Below are 26,722 nucleotides of genomic sequence, written 5' to 3'. Positions count from 1 at the left end.
CCCCCAAAGAACAAAAAAGAACCAACAATCACGTGCGGAGACAACCCACAGGTAGGGTTTGGAGCTGTACATTTTCCCAGGCTCTTTACTATGAAAATACAACTGTCTGGAATAAGATGGGGTCACTCGTCCACTCGGTCTGGACCCTAATAGGTCTCATACACATTTTGTTGTTGTTCCTGTTGTTGTATGAGTCATGTCCAACTCTTTGCGACCCCACGGACTGTAGCCTGCCAGGTTTCCCTGTCCTCCACCTTCTCCTGGAGTTTCCTCAAATTCACGTCCATTGAGTCGGTGATGCCATCCAACCATCTCATCCTCTGCCGCCCCCTTCTCCCCTCACTCTTTTCTTCTGGGTCATTAAATCTTCTAGATCACTCTGAGTAGCTGTTTTGCAGTGGGTTGTGTCTGGACACATTGGCTAGGAGTCACCTGGCTACTGTTGGGCCTTTCTGCTCCCGACTTCCCACCATCACATACTGAACAACGTTAAGAAACTCTCATGGCCAAGTACTTGTTCACAGTCACCATTCCCACTTAGAAACAGCAGGAACGGGCTCCCACTAGCATTTCAGGACCTGGTTCACCAGCTGGTTCTAACTCATCCCCACAGCTCAAACTACATTGATAGAGGCTTAATAAGTGGCTGTGCTAAAAAGAGGCATTACTTGTATTAACAACATAACCACAAATTCCTTTTCTTTCAGAAAAGAGAAATTAACAACTGACCTTTAAAAGTCCTGACCCAGGACTGTACAAAATGGCACCAGTCTAATATTTTCACAAGGATTAGCTCGTTTGAAATCTCAGCCTGCTCCCAGGAGAGAGGGACCACACGACCCCCATTTTGCAGACAATGAAACTGAGGCCAAGAAGCGAGGTCATTCAGCTGATGGACAGCCACCTTCCCACAGGCGCCTTGGGACTCTCCATGATCCGGCTGGCCTGGGTACTACAGACCACACAGGCAAAAGCACTTTGGCTTTGCCCAACAGGAAAGGCCTTGGAAACAGCAGCTGTCATTTTCAAGCATCTCTGAACCCCCAAGATCTGTTAAGGGACAAACCAGACCAAAGGGCAAACCATGCACCCACCCCCAAGTCTGGCAGGAAAGTGAACCAACATTCATCCGACATGCATTCACCTGGCCCCCACTGTGTCCGGGGATGGCCTCTTGATACAGTTATGTCTCCCTGCAGGGACCCGTCACCCAAGACCGAATGGAAATGCATCTGGAAACGGCTGCACCTGTGGGCAGCTACTCCTTGTTAAACAAAAAATGGCACCAGGTCCAGATGTGCTTACAGGCACTACAGTGTCAAGGTACTGCTGGAAATCAAAGGTGAGGGCCCACAGCTTGTCCCGGACCAGGTCCAGGAGTATCCGAGCAGCATGACCGGCGGCACTCCCTCTCCCCAGAGCAACCCCTGGCCCCAGGGCTCCCTGTGGTGTGCACCTCACCCCACCAGTATCCCACTAAACTCATCTCCTCTCCTCTCCCACTGTGCTCAGCACTCTCCCACCTCAGAGCCTCTGCAGCGGTCGTTCCCACAGCCGGGATGCTCTTCCTGCAGATTACGCTGGTGAGTCCTCCCTTACCCCCTTAAGTCTCTGCTCAAATGTCACCTTCCCATGTAGGCCTTCCCTGACCCTCCATTTAAAACTGTAAATTCAGACTTTCCTGGTGGTTCAGTGGTTGAGAATCTGTCTGCCAATGCAGGGGACACAGGTTCGATCCCTGGTCTGGGAGGCTTCTACACAGTTGCATACAGGGGGCAACAGAGCCCACACCACAACTACTGAGCCTGTGCTCAGCAATAAGAGAAGCCACCGCGAAAAGAAGTCCATGCACCACAATGAAGAGCAGCCCCAGCTCGCCACAACTAGAGAAAGTCCACACACAGCAATGAAGACCCAGGACAACCAAAAATAAACAAATAAAATTTTAAGTTAATGAAAAAAAAATTTTGTTAAGAGATTTTAAATCCTCACTCCGCCCTCAATACCCTAAGAGGTGAAGCACACCCAGCCTGGTGGCCTGCATGGGGCCCATGAGTAGACACTGTTAACAGCCCCATTTCCCAGCTGGGGAGACTGAGGCTCAGAAGCAAAGACTCACAGGATCGAGTCCAAGCCTGGAGGACTCTGAGCTGGAGGACTAGACCTCTGCCTCCCTCTCCTGCTTGTCTCCCAAGCTAAGCTAACAGGTCTGTTCTCACTCAGACCTCAATCTTAAAAAATCCACTGAGGAGGGAAGGAAACAGAGCAGACATGCTGGCCCCAGGCACAGAGAGCCTGAAGACATGCTTTCCTGTCTGTCCCTTGAAACCAGCCAGGAGATGTTCCGTGCGGGTCTAATGTACACAGGAGGAAAGGGGTCCCTGACTGCAGCACAGTTCAGCGACAGTCACAGAAAGAAGCAGGCAGGGGGATTTAAAGCGAGGTCTGCTTGCCACCCTGCGGTATCAGGGCTTTGTAGCCGAGAAGCCTTACCCACGCCCCATAAGTAAAAAGAAGTTGGCTTCGTTTGAGAACCCCCTATCCAAAGCGAGGCCTTTTCACAGTTTTGGTCCTCGAGCCCTGAGTCAATGCCCGTAATGACCGATGCCACGCTGCAGGCTCAGGAGGAGGTTGCCACAGGAGCCAGCTCAGTAGCAGCTAGCAGTCACCAGGTTCCAGGGTGGCTGGGAGGGAATGATGAGGGACAGAGGGATCAAGGAGAGGTGGGGATCAGAGAGAGACCCTGGGTTTCCCCAACCCAAAGACCTTGATCCTTCACTGAACAACCTCTTGCAAGAATGCTCAGCTCTTTGGGCCTCAGTTTTCTGCTCTGGAAAATGGGATCGTAGCAGTGCCAGCCTCATGAGGCTTCAGTGAAGTCCAGTGTGTAACTTCAGAGCACTTTAATTCTGACTAGCTTTGGTTATTGATATGAAAGGAACTGAGGCTTCCCCGGTGGCTCAGCCAGTAAAGAATCCGCCTGCAAGGCAGGAGACCTGGTTATGATCCCTGGGTTGGGAAGATCCCCTGGAGAAGGAAATAGCAACCCACTTCAGTATTCTCGCCTGGAAAATCCCATTGACAGAGAAACCTGAGGGCTACAGTCCATAGACTCACAAAGAGTTGACATGACTGAGCAAATAAGCATATAAACACCCATGAACGGAATCAGCCTAGTGAGCAAAAGCCCCATCCAAGAAGACCCACTAGGTGCCAGGCACTATGCTAAGTAAGCACTTTTAACACACTGTGTCACTGCATCCTTGCAAGTACTGTTAAGGATCCATCAGCCCTTTTTCTGGAGGGGAAACTGAGGCTCAGAGAGGTCAAACAAGCTGTACAAGGTCATGAGGTAGATGAAATGGACAGAGCTTTGCAGACACCCACCAGAGCCTGGGCAGGCAAGAAGATGGCCAAGCAGGGGACCCAGGCTGGGCTGATCCCAAGTCCACACCTTTCCGCCATAGCAGAAAGAGGGCATTTCGCCAGAGACACAGCAGCAAAGGAGGAAATTCATGCCACTGGGAGCAAAACCCCAGGCCACTGGGAAGGCAGGGCGGGGCTGGGCTTCACTGAGTGCCAGCCTGGTGGCCTTGGGCAAACAGCAAGTCTTTTCTGAGCTGAACCAAGAGAGAAGTCAGCTTGGGAGCTGCTGGATGAACCTCTTTAACACTGATAACAACATGAACATGATGATGACTATGATGTTATCAGGGCTTCCCTGGTGGCTAAGCAGTAAAGAATCTGCCAGCAATGCAGGAGACACGTGTTCGATCCCTGGGTCGGGATGATCCCCTGGATGAGGAAATGGCAACCCACTTCAGTATTCTTGCTTGGGAAATACCATGGACCAGGAGGTCTGGTGGACTACAGTCCATGGGGTCGCAAAGAGTCAGACACACGACTTCACAAGTAAACCACCAACCGCCATGACGTTATCATCTGGCAGCCACAGTCGCAAATGGAGTCCTTCCCAGAATGGAGAAGTGGCCCTCCATCTGGGAGGCAGAAGGAAAAGAGGTGGGGGGAGGAGAGGGGAGAGGTAACCAACCTCAGTGGCCACGGGGCCCATTCTCCTCCATCAGCTTTGTGAATCCTGGAAACAGCCCAGAGTGGAATTTGTCCACTGGACAGATGGGCAAACTGAAACTTCTCGGGGCTTCCCAGGGAAAGCTATATCCCAGCTCTTGACACTGCAGCCTGATCAGGCCAGAAGTTCCTTCCCAGGATCCAAGGAGGACCCCCACCATGCAGGCTTTGGCTTGGGGGCTGGTCCCTATGTTCCAGGGCCCTGCAGGCACCCTGACATGGGCCAAGAAAAGACTCCTGGAGTAAGTCTGCCCCCCAGGGTCCTACTTCCAACTCAGAGAAGAGGAGTTCAAGTCTCACCCTTCAGCACCCTACTCTTCTGCAAGCTCTTCTCATCCCCTGTCCAGAGGTGGGGTCAAGGAGACGAGAAGGACTGACACCAGGACACAAAAACAAAAGGATCCACTTGGAAGTGAAGAGCCAGCAATCGCCAGGCACCAAGTTGAAGAGGCAGCCCAGGAGAGCCAGACAACAGGGTCTCCGAGGGTCTGGCCAGCCAGCCAGACAGCACAGGCCAGCTGGGTAACCCAACAGAGGAAGAGCTAAGTCTCTGAGGGGCATGGATGGGCAACCAGACAGGACAGAGCCTTCTGGCTAGCTAGCCAGGCAGCAGGGGGCTGCCCTGCGGTTCTGGACAGATGGACAGCCAAATGGTCGTGGCAGAGAAGCCTATCTAGGACAGAGAGACAGCAAGCCAGATGACAGGAACTGCTCCAAATCAATGAACAGCCGGCCAGACCACGGGGATCGGCCCAGTAAATATCTAGGAGACAGGTTCAGGACAGACAGACAACCAGATGGTAGAATTCACCCACTAGAGCTGGGGGCCAGAGAGTCAGAGGTCTTGCACTGCACTTCCTGGCCCACGCCCCCCCGGCGCGTGGGACGCCCCTTAGGTCTGGGCCAGCTCCCCAGCCCCTGCAAGGAGCCCTCCACCCAGGGCGTCCCACAGGGCCCGCCCCCCTGTCCCCGTCCCGGTCGCGGGCACGCAAGCGCCGCAGTTACGCCGGCGGCGCAGGGCGCGCCATTCCCAGTCTGCCCTCCGCGCCGTAGGCCGCCGCCCGCCCGCCGTCGCCACCTAGCTCGCTCACCGGCCCACGAAGTTCTCGAGCACAGAGCTCTTGCCGGCGCTCTGGCCGCCCACCACGGCGATCTGCGGCAGGTCCAGGTGGCAGCTCTGGCCGATGGAACTGAAGGCATCCTGCAGCTTGTTGACCAGCGGGATCAGCTCTTCCATCCCGCGGTTGCCCATGGCGCCGGTGGCCCCGGCCCGAGCGCCCCGCGCTCCTCGCCCGCCCCTGTCCCTCAACGACACGGCCCCGCGGCGTCCGCGGCCGTTGCTCCCCGCCCGCCCGGGCCTCGGCGCGACGCCCGCTCCCGGCTCGGCCTCACGGTCGCCGCCTCATCCGGTTCTCAAGCGACACCCGACCCGACCGACCTCCCGCCGGAGCCCTGGGGCTGCGCCAAAAACCCTCGCGCCAACTTCGATTGGCCTGCTTGACTGTCACTCCTGCACACAAGCCAATGAAAGTGAGGCACGGGCCGATGGCCGAATGAGCCCGCCCCCTGAGGCCTATTCTCTGATTCATTGGGCGCAAGAACTGTCCCTATTGTGCAAGAGCCAATAGCAGTGGCAAAAGAGTTGTCTCGGCCGGGAGGCGGTGTTTCGGGAAAAGGCATGTTGGCCCCGCCTACTAGGGGGTGTTCCCGGATAGAAGGAACATCCGCCAGTCTTATTGGCAGGCAGACCCACCAGTCAACAAAGCTGGCCAATGATACTAGGGATTGGTTCTTCACTTGACGCTATCTAGTTCCCTAAAAATTTCCCATTGGTTTATATAAATATCACTCCTTTCCATCACCCCACAAGTCAAAGAGGGTGGGATTTAACTTCCAAATCTTGACTCTGATTGAAAGCTGTATCTGTCCATCAAAGAACCTCCTCCCGTTCTTGCTTGTGAATGCTGTATGTCAAGTAGGATCTTCTGGAGCAGAGGATAGGTCCACAGTACGCGGCAACGCGCGCCGCCTCGTGGTAGGACTCAGTGCTGATAGTCACTTGTGTTCCTGGGCTCTAAAGAAAACTACAAGTCTCAGAATGCATCTCAGCCGCGAGCTTGCAAATCAGCTGCCTGCGCGGGGTCACAACATATTTTGAAGGTCCCAATATACTTTGAAAGTCAAGCGGTTAGAGGTTCCTACGGAGAGGTGGTCTAGCGAGGCCACGGTGGCTCCCACTTTCATTCCTGTTAAGTCACGTCTCCATGCCCTTGCAAATGCAGTGCTCTCTCCTTGGAACACCTTCTGCTCAGGCCTTTCTTGATGCGGCTAATGCTCCAACGTTGTTCCGCTACCTCTTCAACCTTGGCTCACCTTGGATCTTAAGTACCCAATGAAACTCAAGGGATCCTCTCCCTAGGAAAAGACACGTTATTTTGCAGGCAAAATGGAGGGTTCTGAGAACTGGGACTCTTGATCATCTGGAAGAGAGGCCAGGAATAATAGGTGGACCGAAGTTTAAGACAAGTGATTTGATGATTCTGGGCATAGACAGGCCAAAGAGAAGTAGCTCAGTAAGGAGTTAGGAGCAAAGGAGGTGGGGAAGTAGTCTGACTGGGCCAGGCAGTAATAGGTGAATGGAGAAACAAGGGGTAAAAGAATGACAGAGTGGTATTGCCCGCTTCATGACCCAAAACTGCAGGTCTCAGAGACAAGCAAAAAGACTGACAGTGTTTGGTACTGCAGCCTTGACCACGGTGGCAGAAACTTGAAATACGCTAACTGCTCATCCATGGAGCTCATTAAATAAATACTATGTAGCATCCATAAACAAAATTGAGTAAATTTTCATGTACTAAAGTGTAAACAATTTGCGATACAGTATACTAAGAGAAAGGGGAGTTAAAGAAGGAAATGGCAACCCACTCCAGTACTCTTGCCTGGAGAATCCCTTGGACAGAGGAGCCTGGTGGGCTACAGTCCATGGGGTCGCAGAGTCAGACATGACTGAGCGACTGACACACAAAATTGAGGAGATAATTGATGGTGCAGGGTACACTTTATCTACTCTCCCATCTCCTGCAGGAAGCAGGATAGGGCAGATAGCACCTGGGAGGCAGGATGGCTCCCCCCACCCCCATCCCTTCTGGAAGTTTTGGGGCCTCACTGCTTGTAATAGCTGACCTTGGGCAAATAAAAGACTAAGTTGTTAACTGGCAAAAAAAAAAAAACCAAGGTACAGAACAGCATGTAAAAGATGCTGACATTCATTTAAAAAAAAAGTACACATGGAAAATTTATAGAATACACAAATTGAGAAAAAGTGTTTCATTTTTATGATATTTGACTGTACATCCTTCTACACGTGTTACTTTTCAACTTAAAAACACTGCAGCTCAGAGTACCAGCTCTATAACTGGCCATATCTGGATTAGATCCTGGGTCTGTTTCTTTGATGGGTGATAATGACCAAGTGACTTCATTTCTCAATTTCCTTATCTGTAAAATGGGAAACCATAAGGTTGCAAAAGTTAAATACATTTGACAACTGTTTAGAACAGTGCCAGGCACGGTGTAAGCACCTTCTTTGTTGTTGTTTAGTCAGCTAAGTCATGTCCAACTCTTTCACGATCCCATGGATTGTAACCTGACAGCCTCCTCTGTCCATGGGGTTTCCCAGGCAAGAATACTGTGGTGGTGGTTTAGTCGCCAAGTTGTATCTGACTCTTACGACCCCATGGAGTGTAGCCTGCTAGGCTCCTCTGTCCATGGCATTCTCCAGGCAAGAATACTGTAGTGGGTTTTCATTTCCCTCTCCTGGAGATCTTCCTCAGGAATCTTCCTGACCCGGGGATCAAACCCATGTTTCCTGCATTGGCAGGCAGATTATTTACCACTGAGCCACCTGGGAAGCCCTGTAAGCACCTTCTGGATCACATGTATTATCATCACTGTGTTTACTGACAATGAAATTAAGCCACAAGTCTGAAGAGTCAAGGCTAAGAGCCAGATCTCTGGAGCCAAGCTGCTACTTCCTTAATGGTGACCTTGGGCCAGTGATTTCCCCTCTCTAGACTTGTTTCCTCATCTATAAAAAGGGGAGGACAAGAGTCCTCATGCCACCTACCCCCCAGGATGGCTTGGGGGTCTGAGTCACAGGAAAGGGATGCAGCTCCCACTCTAGGCATTACCTATAAGCGGGGTTCCCAGACACCAGTGCTGCTATGGTTACTTATTATTGTCAGTGGGGGTGGGAGTGGGGACCATGAGCCTGTCAGCTACAAACTGGCCTTTGCCGAGGGCATTGATCATCTGCCTCTGCAGAGATTGAATCTTTGCTGCTGCAGCTGTTGACCTTCAATCTGCCCTGAAGGGAATTCAGGGTGCAGAATGAGGCCCTTCATGCACCAGGGAAACTGGTGAAACAGGTCTTTAGGTTGTTATTGTTCAGTCGCTAAGTTATGGCTGACCCTTTGTGATCTCATGGACTGCAGCACACCAGGCTTCCCTGTCTTTCACCATCTTCCGGAGTTTCCTCAAACCCATGTCCATTGAGTTGGTGATGCCATCCAACCATCTCATCCTCTGTCACCCCGTTCTCCTCCTGCCCTCAATCTTTCCCAGCGTCAAGGTCTTTTCCAGTGAGCTGGCTGTTCATATCAGGTGGCCAAATTATTGAAGCTTCAGTTCAGCATCAGTCCTTCCAATGAATATTCAGGACTGATTTCCTTTAGGATTGACTGGTTTGATCTCCTTGCAGTCCAAGCGACTCTCAAGAGTCTTCTCCAACACCACAGTTCAAAAGCATCAATTCTTCAGCACTCAGCTTTCTGTATGGTCCAACTCTCACATCCATACATGATTACTAGAAAAAACATAACTTTGTCTAGACAGACCTTTGCAGCTAATACAAAGGTATTAGCGCTCTGCTTTTTAATACACTGTCTAGGTTTGCCATAGCTTTTCTTCCAGGGAGTAACTGTCTTTCAATTTCATGGCTGCGGTCACCGTGTATAGTGATCTTGGAGCCCAAGAAAATAAAATCTGTCACTATTTCCACTTTTTCCCCATCTATTTTTCTAGTAGTTTTATCAGGCTACCTGATACAAAGAACTGACTCATTAGAAAAGACCCTGATGCTGGGAAAGATTGAAGGCAGGAAGAGAAGGGAATGACAGATGATGAGATGGTTGAATGGTATCACCGACTTGATGGACATGAGTTTGAACAAGCTCTGGGAATTGGTGATGGACAGGGAAGCCTGGTGTGCTGCAGTCCATTGGTTGCCAAAGAGTTGGACATGACTAAGCAACTGAACTGACTGATCTGCCACGAAGTGATGGGACTGGATGTCATGATCTTAGATTTTTGCAAGTTGAATTTTAAGCCAGCTTTTTCACTCTCCTCTTTTACCCTCATCAAGAGGCTCTTTAGTTCCTCCTCACTTTCTGCCATTAGAGTGGTATCATTTGTATATCTGAGGTTGTTGCTATTTGTCCTGGCAATCTTGATTCCAGCTCGTGCTTCATCCAGGCCAGCATTTCTCATGATGTACTCTGCATCTAAGTTAAATAAGCAGGGTGACAATATACAGCCTTGATGTACTCCTTTCCCAAATTTGAACCAGTCCATTGGGCTTCCCTGGTAGCTCAGACGGTAAAGCGTCTGCCTATAATGCGGGAGACCTGGATTCGATCCCTGGGTCGGGAAGATCCCCTGGAGAAGGAAATGGCAACCCACTCCAGTATTCATGCCTGGAAAATCCCATGGACCAAGGAGCCTGGGGGGGGGCTACAGTCCCTGGGGTCGCAGAGAGTCGGACAAGACTGAGCAACTTCACTTTTCACTTTCACACTGCTCCATGTCTGGTTCTAACTGTGGCTTCTTGACCTGCAAACAGGTTTCTCAGGAGACAAGTAAGGTGGCCTGGTATTCCCATCTCTTTAAGAGTTTTCCAGTTGGTTGTGATCCACACAGTCAAAGGCTTTAGCATAGTCAATGAAGCAAAAGTAGATTTTCTGGAATTCCCTTGCTTTTTCTATGATCGAATGGATGTTTGCAATTTGATCTCTGGTTCCTCTGCCTTTTCTGAATCCAGCTTATACAACTGAAAGATCTCAGATCATATACTTCTGAAGACTAGCTTGAAGGATTTTGAGCATTACCTTGCTAGCACGTGAAATGAGTGCAATTGTACAGTAGTTTGAACATTCTTTGGCATTGCCTTTCTTTGGGATTGGAATGAAAACCCCTCTGCTCCACAAGAGAAGCCAACACAAGAAGCCAGTGTACTGCAGTGAAGAGTAGCCCCTACTTGCTGCAACTAGAGGAAGCCCTCACACAGCAGTGAAGACCCAGCAGAACCAAAAGTAAATAAATAAAAGCAATGGTATTTCTCTCCCCTTTGCCCAGGCCCTCAGAGAAGAAAAAAAAAATAAAAGTGGGGAGCAGGGGAAAAGGCTTTTGAATTCAAGAAGAAAAGACTTAAGATTTTTGGTTGTCTTTATGTAAAAGTTCCCTTGTAAATGAACTATTTTAACTGACTTGAAAGTAAGTACTTAGTAATTAAATCTATAGAAAATTGAACAAGATAAATTTTAGGATCCATGATCTGGGAAATAATCCAGTACTGAGTTGATATTTACTACTGAAGATGGCTTAAGTTTGTTGCTTTGATTAATATAGACATGTCTAGAGTTATCAGTGTTAAGTATAATATTCCTATTGTACCTAGGTTTACTGGAGGTCAAATAATACCTTATTCTACCTGTTACAAATTTGCCCACAAGAAAAGTAACTCAACGTGGAAAAAAACTTTAAGGAAACTAAGATACTTGTTTTCAGTAAATGAAGGTGTGAGGAATAAAAAAATACTGAAAAGTTATGCATGATCAGGATTTCCTAAGACTAGATTGAATTTAGTTGGGTAAATGACTCTTATTGGGAGTATACTAAAGATTTGGATTTTTCTTTCTGTTCAGAGAAAAGTTTTCTTGAAGTGACATTTTTGATAACAGAGTTTATGAATTTCTTTGCCTTCAAGTGATTTTTATTTGCTTTCGAGATCTCTGGTTACTTTGGTTAAGGAATAAGTATTGTCTCATGGTGACATTTAACCAAGTGTTTTAAAACTTTTTGACTAGCTTCCCAAGTATCAAATTTTAATTAAAATTATTTTAATTTCTAGGTAACTTTGGCATGCTTCAGAGGGCCCCCTGAAACATTCCAAAGGGAGATATTAAACTAATTAGGCTCATTTGGTATGTTGAAGTGCATGGGAAGTAATCAATTGAGTAATCAATCTCCTCAGGTTATGTAGTATGGTAAATGCTATTATTATAGATAACCTATAAATTATATGGAGTACGTAAAATTCTGATATGTCCTGGTAGAAGGTTATCAGTCATGATTCTAGTTACTATCTTGAAGTGCTGGTCACAGCCATAACAAGGTTTCTTTGTCAACTGCATTGTAATTAGATTTTAAGCATGCCTTATTAAGTCTTTCACCATTATAGACAGTTACGGTTTTATTCTGATATTTTTTGCAAAAATGCATCCTCTTTTGATTTACAGAAAGGACTTTTGGATAAATACAAGTTTCTGACTTTCAAACTATAATGCTGAACTGGGTAAGAAATTAAAGGATTCTAATGGGAAACCTGATGGCTTCACAAAGATTAACAAAAGGACTGAATGAACTCATGAATATGCTTGTAACTTTTATAGTTTCTATCTGAAAAATGACTGGTTTGAATGTTTTTCCAGGTGTAAGGAAACTCTCCCCCTCAAACTAATTATGACTTATAGTAATTTGGTAAAATTATAATTCTGTAAGCAAAACTGAAACATTTACCTTTCTATCTGACCCCTCCAGAGATTGGAAACTCCTAGGTTTCCAGTTAGCTTTATCAGGTAAGTTAGAATGGTTACATCACTAACAGGTACAGAAATCTCAAGGAATTTTGGAGACTTTGAGAAGGGAGGAAATCCCTTAAACCTGTTAGGTGAAATCTGTGACAAGCCTTTGGCTTGACTTTCCTAGCCCTGAGAAGTTTTTTAAAAAGTTCAGCCCAAGACTTAAAAAAAAAAAAAAAAAAGTTCAGCCCAAGACTCATTTTATAAGTTTCAGCAAGGAAAAAACAAAAAAGTCTATCATTAATTATGTTTATATAAATCATCAGGAAAAGTTTATTGAAATCAGACTTTTTTCACAAACTGGTCTTAATTTGGTTATATTTGGTAAAAATGAGGGTATTTTTAGGGAGAAAAAGATGGTTCAATGAATGTTAAATCCTAGTTTTGTTACTGGAGGTCTGTATCTACTAAGACTCATCTCCTGGATAGTTCTGTGTTATTATGCTATATTAATGTAAAAGAATTGAATTATTAAAGGACACTCTAAGTTTGTTTCTGAAGCTGATTTCAGTAATCTTTGGATGAAGATCAAATGCCATAACCTGCAATAAGACTGGAAAAAGACATCACTTAAGGGACTGTTTCCAACCTGGGTGGAAGGACATTTTATCAGAGGATAAAAAGGTCCGTTGGTCCACTCCACCAGGATGAGAAGACAATATCAGAAGCAGACAGCTTGCCCAAGATGGTAGACCTGATTTGTATGATCATTTATAGTGTTTTCTTGACTTCTTGGACTTTTGCATATAAATCAAATGTTTTTTCTCATGGACAGGATTCTGTGCTAGTTTTAAAAATCAATCGAATTGTTGGGTTTGTGGCCAGTTACCTGTGTCTGGTATTTCTGGATTATCTTGATGGATTTCTCCCCTCCAAGCCTCTGAATAGATAGACCTTAGGAAATTTATTTCAGAAGAGTTCAGTCCTGTTCTTTCTACTCATGGTATTACTACTAGATGGGATCCTCTCACCTAGTCAATTAATAATACTTGTTCTGGCCATAGATTTAAATTTTCTTTTAGGCACACTCAAAACTCTATCAGAATGAAAACCTGAGTCTCAATCAAAAACTGTAACATCTCATCTTTACAGGAAAACCCCCATAATGGGATGGATCTATATCATTAATACCAGGCTGGGGTCATTTAAGTATTAAAGGTCTCCCTTTATCTTAGGAACAAGTAAATTAAATGCTTAAATTTAGACTAACCAGCCTAGCAACACTAGGAAATTTGGGCTGAGAATCTTAAGGATGGTGCAAATATGTCATTTACCTAGAAATAATAAAGATGGGTACAGAACAGACTAAGTAAAATGACCTAACAATATACTGTGCTTCGTTGCTCAGTTGTGTCTGACTCTGCGACTCCATGGATATAAATCACCAGACTCTTCTGTCCATGGGATTTTTCAGGCAAAAATACTAGAGTGGCTTGCCATTTCCTTCTCCAGGGGATCTTCCTGACCCAGGGATCGAACCTGGGTCTCTTTTGTCTCTTGCATTGCAGGTGTATTCTTTACCCGCTGAGCCACTGGGAAAGGCCAAGAATATACTGGGCTGCACCTAACGGAAGTTCAGGGTGTGCAGGAAGTCAGGCCCTTAATTCTCTTATGACTTTGGTAATACTGCTAGCTGTGCTTAGTAGCTCAGTCGTGACTCTTTGGGACCCCATGGACTGCAGCCTGCCAGGCTCCTCTGTCCATGGAATTCTCCAGCAAGAATACTGGAGTGGCTTGCCATGCCCTCCAGAAGGGGATCTTCCCAACCCAGGGATCAAACCCAGGTTTCCCACATTGCAGGTGGATTCTTTACCCACTGAGCCACCAAGGAACCCCAATGCCGCCGGCTCTGTTATTTGTATCTGCCAGTTTTACAAAATTGTTGTTTCTTACAATTATCAAATGTGTAACTGAGCCTCCAATGAAAATGATGACGACTAGATGACTTGCAGCAGTTGATGAAACATACAGTTCTGTACATGATCAACTATTAGAATAGTGTAACTCTAGTTATGGGAAGATGCAGTAAGAAGGAATATTTTCCTGGACCATAACTAGAAGACAGCTGTACAGAGATCTTTGATTATTAGGACCTAGTCCAGTAATAGCACACTGAGTGGCTTATCAATAAATTCTTCTCCAGAGAGCATTCCTAGTAGCGTGGGACGAAATGGTCATGAAATGCCTCCCCAAGTATGGTCGAATCTATTACCATGACGGAGCCTGTAACTGTCACTTGCCAAGGACATCTGCCGTCTGCCTCCGTGGAGACTGGATCCTGCGCTGTTGCAGCTGCTGACCTTTGACCTGCCCTGAACTCCCTTCAGGTCGGAGAATGAGGCACTCTGTGCTCCAGGGAAACACGGAACAGGTCTTTGGCTAGTCAGATATTTTCAGGAACTGATTTCATGATCCCAATCCTTGCATCTCTTCAGATCTGGAAAAGCACTAAATCCCTTCATGGTGCCATCAGCTCCTCATTACTTGCAGAAAACCTTTCGTAAAATCAGTGCCTGAATGCCTTGAACTCCTCCTTCACCAAAATCATACATACTGACTTCCCCCTACGCTGCCTCTTCGGAGCAGCCTCTCAGCGCTATCTGAGGTCCTGTCTCCTGGGCTGCAGTCCTCATTTTGACCCAAACAAAGGTTAACTCGCAACTCTCACCTTTTGCATCTTTTTTTTTAGTTGACGGGCCCCAGTGACACTCAGACCAGAAAGGGGACCTAGAGAGGCCACTTCCCCAAGAAGACACAGACATATTCTATGTTATAATTTAAAAAAAAAAAAAAGGAAAAGTCCTTCAATATATTCCATCCCCTCCTTTCCCCTCCCTCCCCCCAAGCAGGGTCAACCCAGTGTGATCCCCACAGAGGCCAGGGCTTCAGTGGCCCAGGTGGGACAGAGGGTGGGGTCCCCATACATGGTGCTCATGAAGTCCCTCACGAAGTCCGGAAAGCGTTTCTCCACAATGCTGGCTCGCACGGCGCTCATCAGCCGCAGCTGCAGGGTGGGAGCAAGGCGGGAGGCAGGTCAGCCACCAGCCACCAGCCCACTGGGAGACCCCCCCGCCCCGACCCCTGGCCTTGCTCCTCCCAGCCACAGGCCCACCTGATAGGCGATGTTGTGAACAGTGAGGTGATGCAGGGCCGCGGTGTTGTCGCTATGGAGCAGGGAGTGCAGGAAGGCCCGGCTGTGCCTGCGGACAGGAGGTGGCCGGCAGGGGGCGCTCAGTGGAGACAGGTCCTACCCACTCCCGCCCCGCCCCACGCCTGCCCCGCCCCCGCCCCGCCCCACGCCTGCCCCGCCCCCGCCCCGCCCCACGCCTGCCCCCGCCCCCCCTCCCCTGGCTCCATCCTCCATCCTCTCCTACTTCTGGCAGGTGGGACAGTCACACTCGGGGTCTATGGGGCGGAAGTCCTTCTCATACTGCTTCTTCTTCAGTTGCAGGTTCCCCGTGGGCACTAGGGCAGAACCGAAGCGCTGCGGGGGGGAGGGGGGGAGGGAGAGGGGGAGGGGGGTCAATCAGGTTTGCCCCTGCCTGGCCTCACCTCTACTTCCGCCCCGCCCCCCCCCGAATCCCTCCCCACTTCTGCCTCTGCCCTGGGCCTTACCGCTGTCCGTGTAGGGAAGACACAGTCAAACATATCGCATCCGAGAGCCACGCAGACCACCAGATCTGTGGCATAGCTGGGGGGTGGGGTGGATAGCAGAGAGCCTCAAGCCCTGATCACACAGCCAGGGCCCCCCTCCCAACATGGGCACCCTCACCCCCAGCAGAGGGCTAAGTTCCCTCCCAGACAGGGCTGTGTCCTTCCCCGGTCCCCGACACCCTGGGGCAAGGGTTCCCAGGAATCCACTCCCCACAGGCGGGTGGGGGGGGCGGGCGGCATCTCCCCTCTCCTCCACGTACCCGACGCCCATCAGGTAGCGGGGCTTGTCCTTAGGCAGCCGCGATGTGCTCAGCGCCACCATCCTCCAGAACTCGCCCTTGCTCTCACCCCCGCTCAGGCCCCCGATGGCGAAGCCTGGCACATCTCGCTTGGTCATCTCTGGAGGTGGAGAAGCAAGGGCAGGGGTGATCAGGCAGAAAGAAGGAGGGGTGATCAGACCTCAGCCTCCTCCTCTTCACCCCCAGGAAAGAGTGGGTGTGTGTTTATGTGTCTGTGTGTCCTGGGGCTGCTGGTGATGTCAGCTATTGTCTATAGAATGCCTGCGACATCTCAGTCTCTCCTTCAGTCCTCAGGAGAGGTCCAGGGCCCACGCTGCCTCAGCCAAAACCCAAGATGAAGCCAGATATGTTTCAGAATTTTCCAGATTTTACAACAGAGCACGTCCTACATGAGGAATAACAGGCAGTTGCCTGTCATCGAATGCTGTAATGTTTGGACAGCAAAATGTGTACAGACTCCTAATAACTGGGATCAAGAGGTCTGGTCTTGCCACCAAATGAATTGCAAATCCCTGCAGGTTTTGGATATGAGAGGTGGGCAAACTGGGACTTCCCTGGAGGTCCAGTAGTTAAGACTCTGTGCTTCCTCTGCAGGGAGCACAGGTTTGATCCCTGGTTGGGGAACTAAGATCCCACATATCACACGGCGCAGCCAAAAAATTAAATTAAAAAAAAAAAAAAAAACATACAATCTTCATAAGAGTACACAATGATGCCAGGTACAGGCGGGACACCTTGAACAAAATTCCCCCTTTATTTCTCACTTTGACCCCTTGCCATTGGGAATGGGTTTCCATTTTTACAGAGGAAGAAAGTGAGGCTCAGAGAGGTCAAGCCACTAGCCCAAGGGTGCACAGCCATGAGGCAACACATCAAGGGGCTGGATCCAGTTCCGTTGACTCCAGAATGCCGAGTCCTGCCTATGACACCTCACTGCCTTTGGCCCCCATCTCTGCCTCCCCTTCGTCTCCGGGGCCACAGCCTTGGTTCAAGCCCTCTGTCGCCCACCCTGCCCCCCTGGCAACTACTCCAGCTTCCTCTTGGACCTTATGCTTCCCACCCCACTGGGGTTTTTCTCCCACTCAACAGCCCTCCACGGCTCCCCAGCACCTCAGTGTGGTGTCCCAGGCCCCCTACTGTCAGCACAATGCCTCGGGCCAACCCTTTGCTCCTGACCTACTCCCCAGGGCCAGAGCAGCACAATGTATGAGTTAATGCTGTAGGTTGCAGAGCCCCAAGTCTGGGCACAAACCCCAGCTCTGAAACGTCCAAGCTGTGTGACTGAGTATGGGAACTTAACAGTTCTGTGCCTCAGTCTCTCCTTCTGTAACCTTGGGAATCTGCAAGTTCCCACATTACAGGATCTTTATGAAAACTCCACCGGACAATCCATGAAGAGCATTTGGCAGAACGCCTGGTGAACACCTGGAAACTGATGTCTTCTGTGTGCTAAGTCGCTTCAGTCGTGTCTGAATCCATGCGACCCTATGGACTGTAGCCCACCAGGCTTCTCTGTCCATGGGATTTTCCAGGAAAGAATACTGGAGTGGGTTGCCATGGACTCCTCCAGGGGTTCCTCCCAACGCAGGGATTGAATCTGTGTCTCTCATGTCTCCTGCATTAGCAGGTGAGTTCTTTACCACTGTGCCACCTGGGAGATTGATAGCTATTGAAATGATTATTATTCTCCTAACACTCTCTATTCCATGATGTTCAGGCCTTTGCTTCAGCCATTCCTTGCACCTAGAATGCTCTTTCGCCTAGTAACAACCACTCTCGGGAATTTCCTGGCAGTCCAATGGCTAGGACTCTGAGCTCACTGCCAACGGCCAGGGTTCGACCCCTGGTCAGGGAACTAAGATCCCACAAGTCCCGGGGTGCAATCAAAATTAAAATGAAAACAAAAACAACACTCTCTAAGCATGCCAGGCCCGTGTGGGGCTCTCTGTGATAGGAAAGCCCTGGTCCTGTTGGCACATGGCTTTACCTTCAAGGCAAGTGGCTCGGAGATCCGCATCCAGCCCCCCCTGGATGATGGCAAAGAGGTTCTGCTTGTCCGGCCGCCGATGGGCTGCTATGCACCGGTCCAGCCAGCGGATTGATCTGTAAGAGGACCCTGGTTGTGAAACCTAGAGACCTGGTGAGGGGCAGGGAGAATAGGCTGCAGGACCAGGAGGCCCTCCCCCTCCACACACACACACACACACACACCCCTGTACACACACATACCTGTACATGGCCTCTTCCACACGGGGCCCCGTCACAGTACTGCTGACCACATCATCCAGCTGCATAATGATGTCCGAGCCTGGAGAGATAGGACCACAGTTACTGGGAAAGCCCCCATGCTGAGGACGAGCAGGACCCCACAAGTCCCTCTCCAGGTCTTGCTGACTCCCACTTAACCACCCCAATCTGTTTATACAGCAGCAAAGAAATGCACATCTGGGGCAGCGGGTACGGGGGGTGCTTCCTTGATGGCTCAGTGGTGAAGAATCTGCCTGCCAAGCCAATGCAGGAGACATGGGTTCAATCCCTGGTCCGGGAAGACCACATATGCCACGGAACAAGTAAGCTCATGTGTCACAAAGGCTGAGCCCTTGCCCTGGAGCCTAAGAACCCCAGAGCCCGTGCTCCACAACAAGCGAAGCCACTGCAGTGAAAAGCCAGCTCACTGATGAAAAACCTGCCCGGCGATGAAGACCCAGTGCAGCCAAAAATAAAATAAACAAAAATGTTAAAAAAATAAATGCACACCTGGGAACTTCCCTGGTGGTCCAGTGTTTAAGAATCAGCCTTGCAAAGCAGGGAATGAGGGTTTGATCCCTGGTCAGGGAACTAAGATCCTATATGCCCTGGGGCAACTAAGCCCATGCTCCACAACTAGAGATTTAGTGAACCACAACGAAAAGTCCCGCATGATGCAACAAAGATTGTGCCTGCTAAAACTAAGACTCAACGCAGCCAAATAAATAAAATTTTAAAAACAAAATCCACATCTTATTTTGCCACCTGTCAACTAAAACCCTGCCCTGGATACAGAATAAAATCCCAACTGGGGAATTCCCTGGTGGTCCAGGGTTAGAACTCAGTGCTTTCACTGCCGTGGCCTCAGGTTTGATTCCTGGTCAGGGAATTTAGATCTCACAAGCCCCATGGTGTGGCCAAAAGCAGAAAGCAAAAAAAAAATTCCCACCTCTGCAAATTTATCCTTTAAGAACAAAACAAGAAGCTTCCCAGGTGGCTCAGTGGTAAAGAATCCGCCTGCCAATGCAGGAGATAGAAGTCCGATCCCTGGTCCGGGAAGATTCTACATGCTGGGGAGCAACTAAGCCCATGTACCACAACTACTGAGCCTGTGCTTCTGGCTTTCAGAGCCAGAAAGTCGCAACTGCTGAGCCCATGTGCTGCAACTACTGAAGCCTGCACTCTGGAGGCCACTGTCCGCAACAAAAGCAGCCACTGCAATGAGAAGCTAGCGAACCGTAATTAGGGAGGACCCTCTGCTGCCAATAACTAGAGAAAAGCCTTTGCAGCAACGAAGACCCAACATAGCCAAAAATAAAGAAAATAAATTACAGAAAAACAAAAAGAATAAAACGATGTATGTACCAAGTAATTCCTCCTAGTGTGTCGGGAGTCTAAGCGTCCTTCAATAGGGGTCAAATTAAGGTTCTTTCCCACAATTCCAAAATCCAGAAACTTCTCAAAAATCAAAGGATTTTTCTTGTGCTAATGGGATACCCATGTGGTAGAAAAACTTGACACAGTTATCATTTTTTTTTTAGTTGTTATCTATTAAACAACCTAATTTACCATGAAGATTCGTAAGCGTTAATGCAATAAATGTAAAGTGTATATACCATATGATCCAGCAATTCCACTCCTGGATATATACCCAAAAGGACTGAAAGCAGGGTCCCAGAAATATTTGCACAGCCAGGTTTACAATAGCAAAATTCACCAGAGTTAAAAGCTGAAAGCAACCCAAGTATCCATCAACAGTTGAACAGATGAACAAAATGGCACAGAGACACTCCCATGGAATATTACGGAGCCCTAAAAGGGAAATTCTCCCACACGATGTAACATGGATGAACCTTGAAGACATCATGCCAAGTGAAATAAGCCAATCACAAAAAGACAAATACTGTATATTTCCATTTATACAAGGTTCCGAGAGGAGTCAAATTCATATAGTGGAATGGTAGGTACCAGGGACTGGAGGAAGGAGAATGGGGAGTGAGTATTCCATGGGGACAAGAGTTTCACTGTGGGAAGATGAAAAAGTTCTGAAGATGGATGGTGGGGATGGTTACACAACAAGGTGAATGTACTTAACACCAATGAACTGGACACTGAAGGGTTAAAATGGTAAATTTATGTTATGTGCATTTTATTACAATTTTTTAATTAGAAAAAAAAATGAAGTGTAATACCACAGGGTACTGCCCGAGGCCTCACTGAGGTACTATGTAATGAATGGTATATACCCTCTATTATCTCTCTAAAATGTAGGAATTCTGATACCTATCTGGCCCCAAGAATTTCAGATTAGAAACTGTGGATTTATAGATCAGAAAAGCTCAAAGAAATACTGCTACAATGTGTCACTACAGGAAAAAAGCACGGTGAACCATGCTAGCCAAAGATGGGGAGATGAGAGAAGCAACAAGGATTTTAACTGCAGTGCAGTGAGATGTATCAAATACATTTAAACCCATGAGTTCAGGGCAATCCTTAAAAACCAAACATTAGTTTGTCATCAATAGAGGATGCTAAGTAATCAACCCATGAAAACTAGTAAGTGGGGAAAGAATGAATCCTACTCTTCCTACATGACTGAAATTATTCATACTTGGTCTCCCAGTAGTGGGTGAGAAACTTTTCTCTTTACAGAAGTAATCTGGCTAATAAATGAAGAAAGAGGGACTTCCCTTGGTGGCCCAGTGGCTAGGCCACCATGCTCCTAATACAGGGGGCCAGAATTTCATCCCTGATCAGGGAACTAGATCCCACATGCTGCAACTAAGAGCTCACCCGCCATAACTAAATATTACGGATGTCACAACTGAAAAAAAAAAAAAAAAAGATTGCATATGCCCAAACAAAGATTGAAAGACCCTCTGTCTTTCTAATTAAGACATTAAAAAAAAAAAAAAAAAAAAAGACATTTTCATCATTCCTTGTCTCCTTTTTGGACTGCAAGTTCCATAGATAGTATGGTACCAGAACCCAGGCCCATAGCTATGAGCAGAAACCACGGAATATCTGGATAGAGGGGGTCTAAAAGCATCAATCTGCTTGGAAGATGGAATGTTTTGAACCTGTTTTCATAGCACTTTAGATTGAGAAATGCTAATTGTCTATATCAAAAAATGTAGGTTATTGATGGCAATGGAAGGGGTCTAAAGCCTCCCAGATACCCTCCTTGTCACCCCCATTATTTCAACATATCTTTGCCCAGCTAATTTACTATCTGAGAGAAACAACCGACAAAGGCCCACATAGTCAAAGCTATGGTTTTTCCAGTAGTCATGTATGGATGTTGAGAGTTGGATCATAAAGAAGGCTGAGCGCCGAAGAATTGATGCCTTCAAACTGTGGTGCTGGAGAAGACTATTGAGAGTCCCTCAGACTGCAAGGAGATCAAATCAGTCAATCCTAAAGGAAATCAACCCTGAATGCTGTTCACTGGAAGGACCAATGCTGAAGCTGAAGCTCCAATACTTTGGCCACCTGATGGGAAGAGCTGACTCACTGGAAAAAACCCTTATGCTGGGAAAGATGGAGGGTGGGGGGAGAAGGGGTGACAGAGGATGAGACTGTTGGATGGCATCAACTCAATGGACTTGAGTTTGAGCAAACTCTGGGAGACAGTGAAGGAGAGGGAAGCCTGGTGTGTTGCAGTCCATGAGGCTGCAGAGTTGCAAAGGACTGAGCAAGTGAACAACAATAACAGAGAAACAACCGCAATAAAGATAACACTAAAAGCTGCTATAAGTCAGGCACTGTGATAAGAGATTTACCGAAATTACATCACTATCTTTGTAAACGATCCCCATTCAGGATGATTAAACTGAGGGTGAGGACCTTGCCCAAAGCCAGCATCACCAAAGGAGCAGGCCCATTTCACCTCCACCAGGGGAAGGAGAGACTCCCCAGGATCCACTCACCTAGCGCGTTCTGGATCTCCACGGACCTCTCTGGGCTCAGAAGGGTCTCATCACCGTCATAAGGGGAACGGAAGCGGACGCCCTCCTCCGTCACTTCGGACAGGGACACCAGGGACACCATCTGGAAGCCGCCGCTGTCCTGAGGGAGATCCCACCGCAGGGCTGTCAGGTACTGGATGGGGAATATCTACCCTCAAGGAATGCCGTCGAACCCCACCCTCGACCCCACCTTACCGTCAGCAGATTGTGGGGCCAATTCATAAAGCCGTGGAGACCTTGGGCCTTCTGGATCAGCTCTGGGCCCTGGTTTGGCGGAAGAAAGGGTCAGATTAGGGGTGAGTGCAACCCTGGGTTCAAATGTTAGGGGCGACAAGGTTGGCCAGCTTCCATCCTCGCTGGTCCCTCACGCCCAGCACAAGGCCTGGGCCACCCGGGACCCTCGATACGCGTTTGTCGATAGACTTTGGGAGGCGTGCTCAGGTCTAGGGAATCTCCTGGACTCCTCCACGCTCTGCCGCCGCCGCCCCGCTGGGGCGTAGCCCACCCACCGGCCTCAGACCCAGATGGTAGGTGTTGCCCAGGCAGATGCGGCAGCCCAGCGCGTCCAGTTGCTCGGCCGTGATGCCCTTCATAGTGGCCTGCGTGCCCACTGGCATGAACACTGGAGTAGCCACCGGTCCGTGTGGCAGCCGCAGCTCCCCGGCTCGGGCCCTGGAGCGGCTACACTCGGCCACCAATCGCATGATCCGCGGGGCCGACTCCAGGGAAGTCTGGCTGGCGGCTGCCGCCATCTTGCCTGCCTTAACCACGTGAGCAGTGGAACATCCTGGGCGGCGCCATGTTGGCTGAGGTCACGTGGCGCGCGATGAGGGCGGAAGCTTGGGGACTGGCGTCAGATGAACCATGGAAACGGACGCCGTCCCGCATCTCTCCGCTGGATACCCAGTTTGTTCCTACAGGCAGCGCACTGCCGCAAAGTGCTAAAATTTTCTTGGTTTGGAGGCCCATTCCTGCCACTTCCTCGCGGTCAGAGCCTCTCTACGGTCTGATTGTATCCTTCATCAAATGGCACGAATTCTATTACCTAGACATAAGGATGTCTTGGATGTTGAATGACAAGATCTAAGTATATAGATTTTTACACCGTGCCTTACGTAGTCTTTTGTCTTTTTCTGGTCGCGCCTCACAGTTTGCGGGATCCTAGTTCCCCAACCAGGACTCAATCCTGGGCAGAGTCCTAACCACTGGACAACCACGGGATTCTCTGTTTTATCTATCTTGATTATTGCCTTGCTCCAAGGGCTTAGAACAGGACATAGCACATAGTACATACTCAATAAGCATCAGTTTATGCAATGAAAGAACGACAGATTTACAGAAGGGGAGACTGTTCGACCATTCATTCAGCTTATATCTATAGATACATTCCTACTAGTGCCAGCCTCCATGTCGCACAGGGGTGAGAGAGGATGGGTCACGAATTTATTAAGCACTGGCTGTGTTTCACTAATAATAACAGCAATGTGAAAGTGAAGGTGTTAGTCGTTCAGTGCTGTCCAATTCTGCGATCTCCCGTGGACTGTGGCCCACTAGGTTCCTCTGTCCATGGAATTCTCCAGGCAAGAATACTGGAGTGGGTAGCCATTCCTTTTTCCAGTGAATCTGCCCAACCCAGGAATCAAACCTGGGTCTCCTGCGTTGCAAGCAGATTGTTTACTGGCTGAGCCAGGGAAGTCCAATAAGTGTTTGTGGCTCAGTCCTATCCAACTCTCATATATATTTTATTAATCTCAGGATTGGAAATGGAGCTGATATCTATTCTTGCCAGCAGAGGGCGCGTTTGCCCTAGAAGCCTTCCTTTCAGGACCACTGGCCTACACTGGACTCACCTCAGCAAGACGCTGATCCAGAAGCCTTGGGTTAATGCTTCGGGTTTCGCAGTGTGGTGGAGTCCTCACTTAGGCTACGTCTGGAAAACATCCACCAATAAAGCGCACCTTAGGGCCTTTGCATTTGCTATCGCCATTGTCAGCGACATTGATGTGATATACCCATGACTGGGTTATATTCTCACTGCCCCATTCCTTTTGACTTTCCCAATCTTTTTTTTAATAATTTATTTTCTCATTTTTATTTGTGGCTGCACCGGGTTTTCGTTGCTGTGCTCGGGCTTTCTCTAGTTTCAGCAAGCAGGGGCTGCCCTTCATTCTGGTGCTCAGGCTTCTCATTTGGTGGCTTTTCTTGTTGCAGAGCACGGGGCTCTAGGTGCCTGGGCTTCAGTAATTGTGGCACATGGGCATAGTTGTTCCGCGGCATGCGGAATCTTCCTGGACTTCGGATTGAGCCCGTGTCCCCTGCGTTGGCAGGTTCTTATCCAGTGTACCACCAGGGAAATCCCCCAATCTTTTTTAAAAATAATTTTGTTTATTTATTTATTTGTTTATGGCTGCCCTGGGTTTTCACTGCTGCTCAGGCTACTCTCCAGTTGTGGTGTGCTGGCTTCTCTAGCTGCGGAGCACAGGCTCTAGGGTGCACAAACTTTAGTAGTTGCAGCTTTAGGGCTCTAGAGCACAGGCTCAATAGTTGTGGCCCATGGGCTTTTTGGCTCCGTGGCATGTGGGATCCTCCTGGATCAGGGATCAAATCTGTATCTCCTGCATTAACAGGTAGATTCATTACCACTGAGCCCCCAGGGATGACTTCCCCAATCTTAAGAACCTTCCAGGGACTTCTGCAATGGTCCAGTGGTTAAGACTTCCAGGCTGCCAATGCAGGTGGCGTGGGTTCCATCCCTGGTCAGGAAACTAGAACCAGCAAGCCTCAATTAAAAAGATCCCACATGCTGCTACTAAGAACCCACAGTTAGATAAGCAAAAACAATTTAAAAAGAACCTTCCATCACCCATGAGTGTATATCACATAGCCTGTAAGTCATATAATGCTTTTAAAGACTTCTGTACCAATGGCAACCCACTCCAGTACTCTCGCCTGGAAAATCCCATGGATGGAGGAGCCTGGTAGGCTGCAGTCCATGGGGTCGCTAAGAGTCGGACACGACTGAGCGACTTCAGTTTCACTTTTTCTTTCACGCATTGGAGAAGGAAATGGAAACCCACTCCAGTGTTCTTGCCTGGAGAATCCCAGGGACGGGGGAGCCTGGTGGGCTGCCCTCTATGGGGTCGCACAGAGTTGTACACGACTGAATCAACTTAGCAACAGCAGCAGCACTACATTGACAATGCCCACTTTTTTTTTTTTCAAACATTGATCTATTTATTTGGCTACACTGGGACTTAGTTGCAGCATGCAGGGTCTTCAATCTTTGTTGCAGCATGCAGGAGCCTTAGTTATGGCATGCAAATTCTTAGTTGTGTTACATGGAATCTACTTCCTTCCCCATCCAACCATCTCATCCTTTGTTCTCCCCTTCTCCTCCTGTTCTCAATCTTTCCCAGCACCAGGGTCTTTTCCAATGAGTCGAGAATTTAATAAACTTGACTTATGATTCCATTTTATTTAAAGTAGATTTATTTAAGTTTTTTTAATTTAAGCTTTTAAAATAGATAATACGTAATTCAAAAAATATGGATAAAATGTATACTGTGAATTACCTTTCCCATGCCTGTCCCATGTAATAGTCTTAATGTTTTTTAACCTCTTAATATTAAGTGATGTTTAGTATTCATTCTTATGTATACTTACAGACATATTTTACAGCATGATAAAAGAAAATACGTACTTTATTTCTGCAGTTGTTTTGTTTGGAGTTGATTTCATCTCAGTATACTAATGATTTTTTTTTTAATCTTCTGGAATCTTTCATACTAGACTGATGATGTTTCTGAATTATCCTTTTCCACTAGTCATGGATCACTGACCCATGGAATTGCCTAACATTTCAAAACTCTAACAACTCACTCCAATATAAGTTTCATAATAGTTTTTCAAGAACTCAGTAGCACCAAGGAGGTATGAGAGAAATTTCTGTCTATTCCACTAATAAAATCATATTATACCACATCTGTTGTCCCCTTCTCCTCCTGCCTTCAATCTTTCCCAGCATCAGGATCTTTTCAAATGAGTCAGCTCTTCACATCAGGTGGCCAGAGTATTGGAGTTTCAGCTTCAGCATCAGTCCTTCCAATGAACACCTAGGACTGATCTCCTTTGGGATGAACTAGTTGGATCTCCTTGCAGTCCAAGGGACTCTCAAGAGTCTTCTCCAACAACACAGTTCAAAAGCATCAATTCTTCAGCACTCAGCTTTCTTTATAGTCCAACTCTCTCATCCATACATGACCACTGGAAAAACCATAGCCTTGACTAGACGGACCTTTGTTGGCAAAGTAAGGTCTCTGCTTTTCAATATGTTATCTAGGTTGGTCATAACTTTCCTTCCAAGGAGTAAGCGTCTTTTAATTTCATGGCTGCAATCACCATCTGCAGTGATTTTGGAGCCCAAAAAAATAAAATCTGCCACTGTTTCCCCATCTATTTGCCATGAAGTGATGGGACCAGATGCCAGGATCTTAGTTTTCTGAATGATGAGCTTTAAGTCAACTTTTTCACTCTCCTCTTTCACTTTCAT

General features: G+C 48.0%; 2 protein-coding genes across 10 annotated transcripts in view; both read right to left on the bottom strand.

Annotated features, from left to right (window-relative positions):
- The window catches only part of DNM2 (dynamin 2), an 86,588-nt gene extending 81,084 nt beyond the window's left edge, over positions 1 to 5,504 (bottom strand). For 7 of the 9 annotated variants that reach the window (XM_020902402.2, XM_020902401.2, XM_020902395.2 and 4 more), the window contains exon 1: positions 5,181 to 5,504. In XM_020902402.2, coding sequence (XP_020758061.1) covers positions 5,181 to 5,341 — 161 coding nt within the window. In that variant the 5' untranslated portion in view covers positions 5,342 to 5,504. The remainder of the gene's footprint in view (positions 1 to 5,180) is intronic. The other 2 variants (XM_020902399.2, XM_020902398.2) reach the window with 1 other exon arrangement.
- A 9,165-nt stretch (positions 5,505 to 14,669) lies between these two features.
- On the bottom strand, positions 14,670 to 22,970 carry QTRT1 (queuine tRNA-ribosyltransferase catalytic subunit 1). The gene is made up of 10 exons (XM_070464371.1): positions 22,683 to 22,970; positions 22,369 to 22,437; positions 22,135 to 22,273; positions 18,188 to 18,266; positions 17,946 to 18,061; positions 15,920 to 16,058; positions 15,621 to 15,696; positions 15,380 to 15,489; positions 15,118 to 15,205; positions 14,670 to 15,009 (listed from the first exon to the last, which is right to left on the bottom strand). The coding sequence occupies exons 1-10, from the start codon at positions 22,923 to 22,925 to the stop codon at positions 14,857 to 14,859; spliced, it is 1,212 nt and encodes a 403-aa protein (XP_070320472.1). The 5' UTR covers positions 22,926 to 22,970; the 3' UTR covers positions 14,670 to 14,856.
- Positions 22,971 to 26,722: the final 3,752 nt, after the last annotated feature.

Source organism: Odocoileus virginianus, chromosome 3 (assembly GCF_023699985.2).
Source record: "Odocoileus virginianus isolate 20LAN1187 ecotype Illinois chromosome 3, Ovbor_1.2, whole genome shotgun sequence".
In the NCBI taxonomy this organism is placed as follows: domain Eukaryota; kingdom Metazoa; phylum Chordata; class Mammalia; order Artiodactyla; family Cervidae; genus Odocoileus; species Odocoileus virginianus.
The sequence above is the reverse complement of the archived record's forward strand: the minus strand, read 5'-3'. Positions and strand labels throughout refer to the sequence as shown.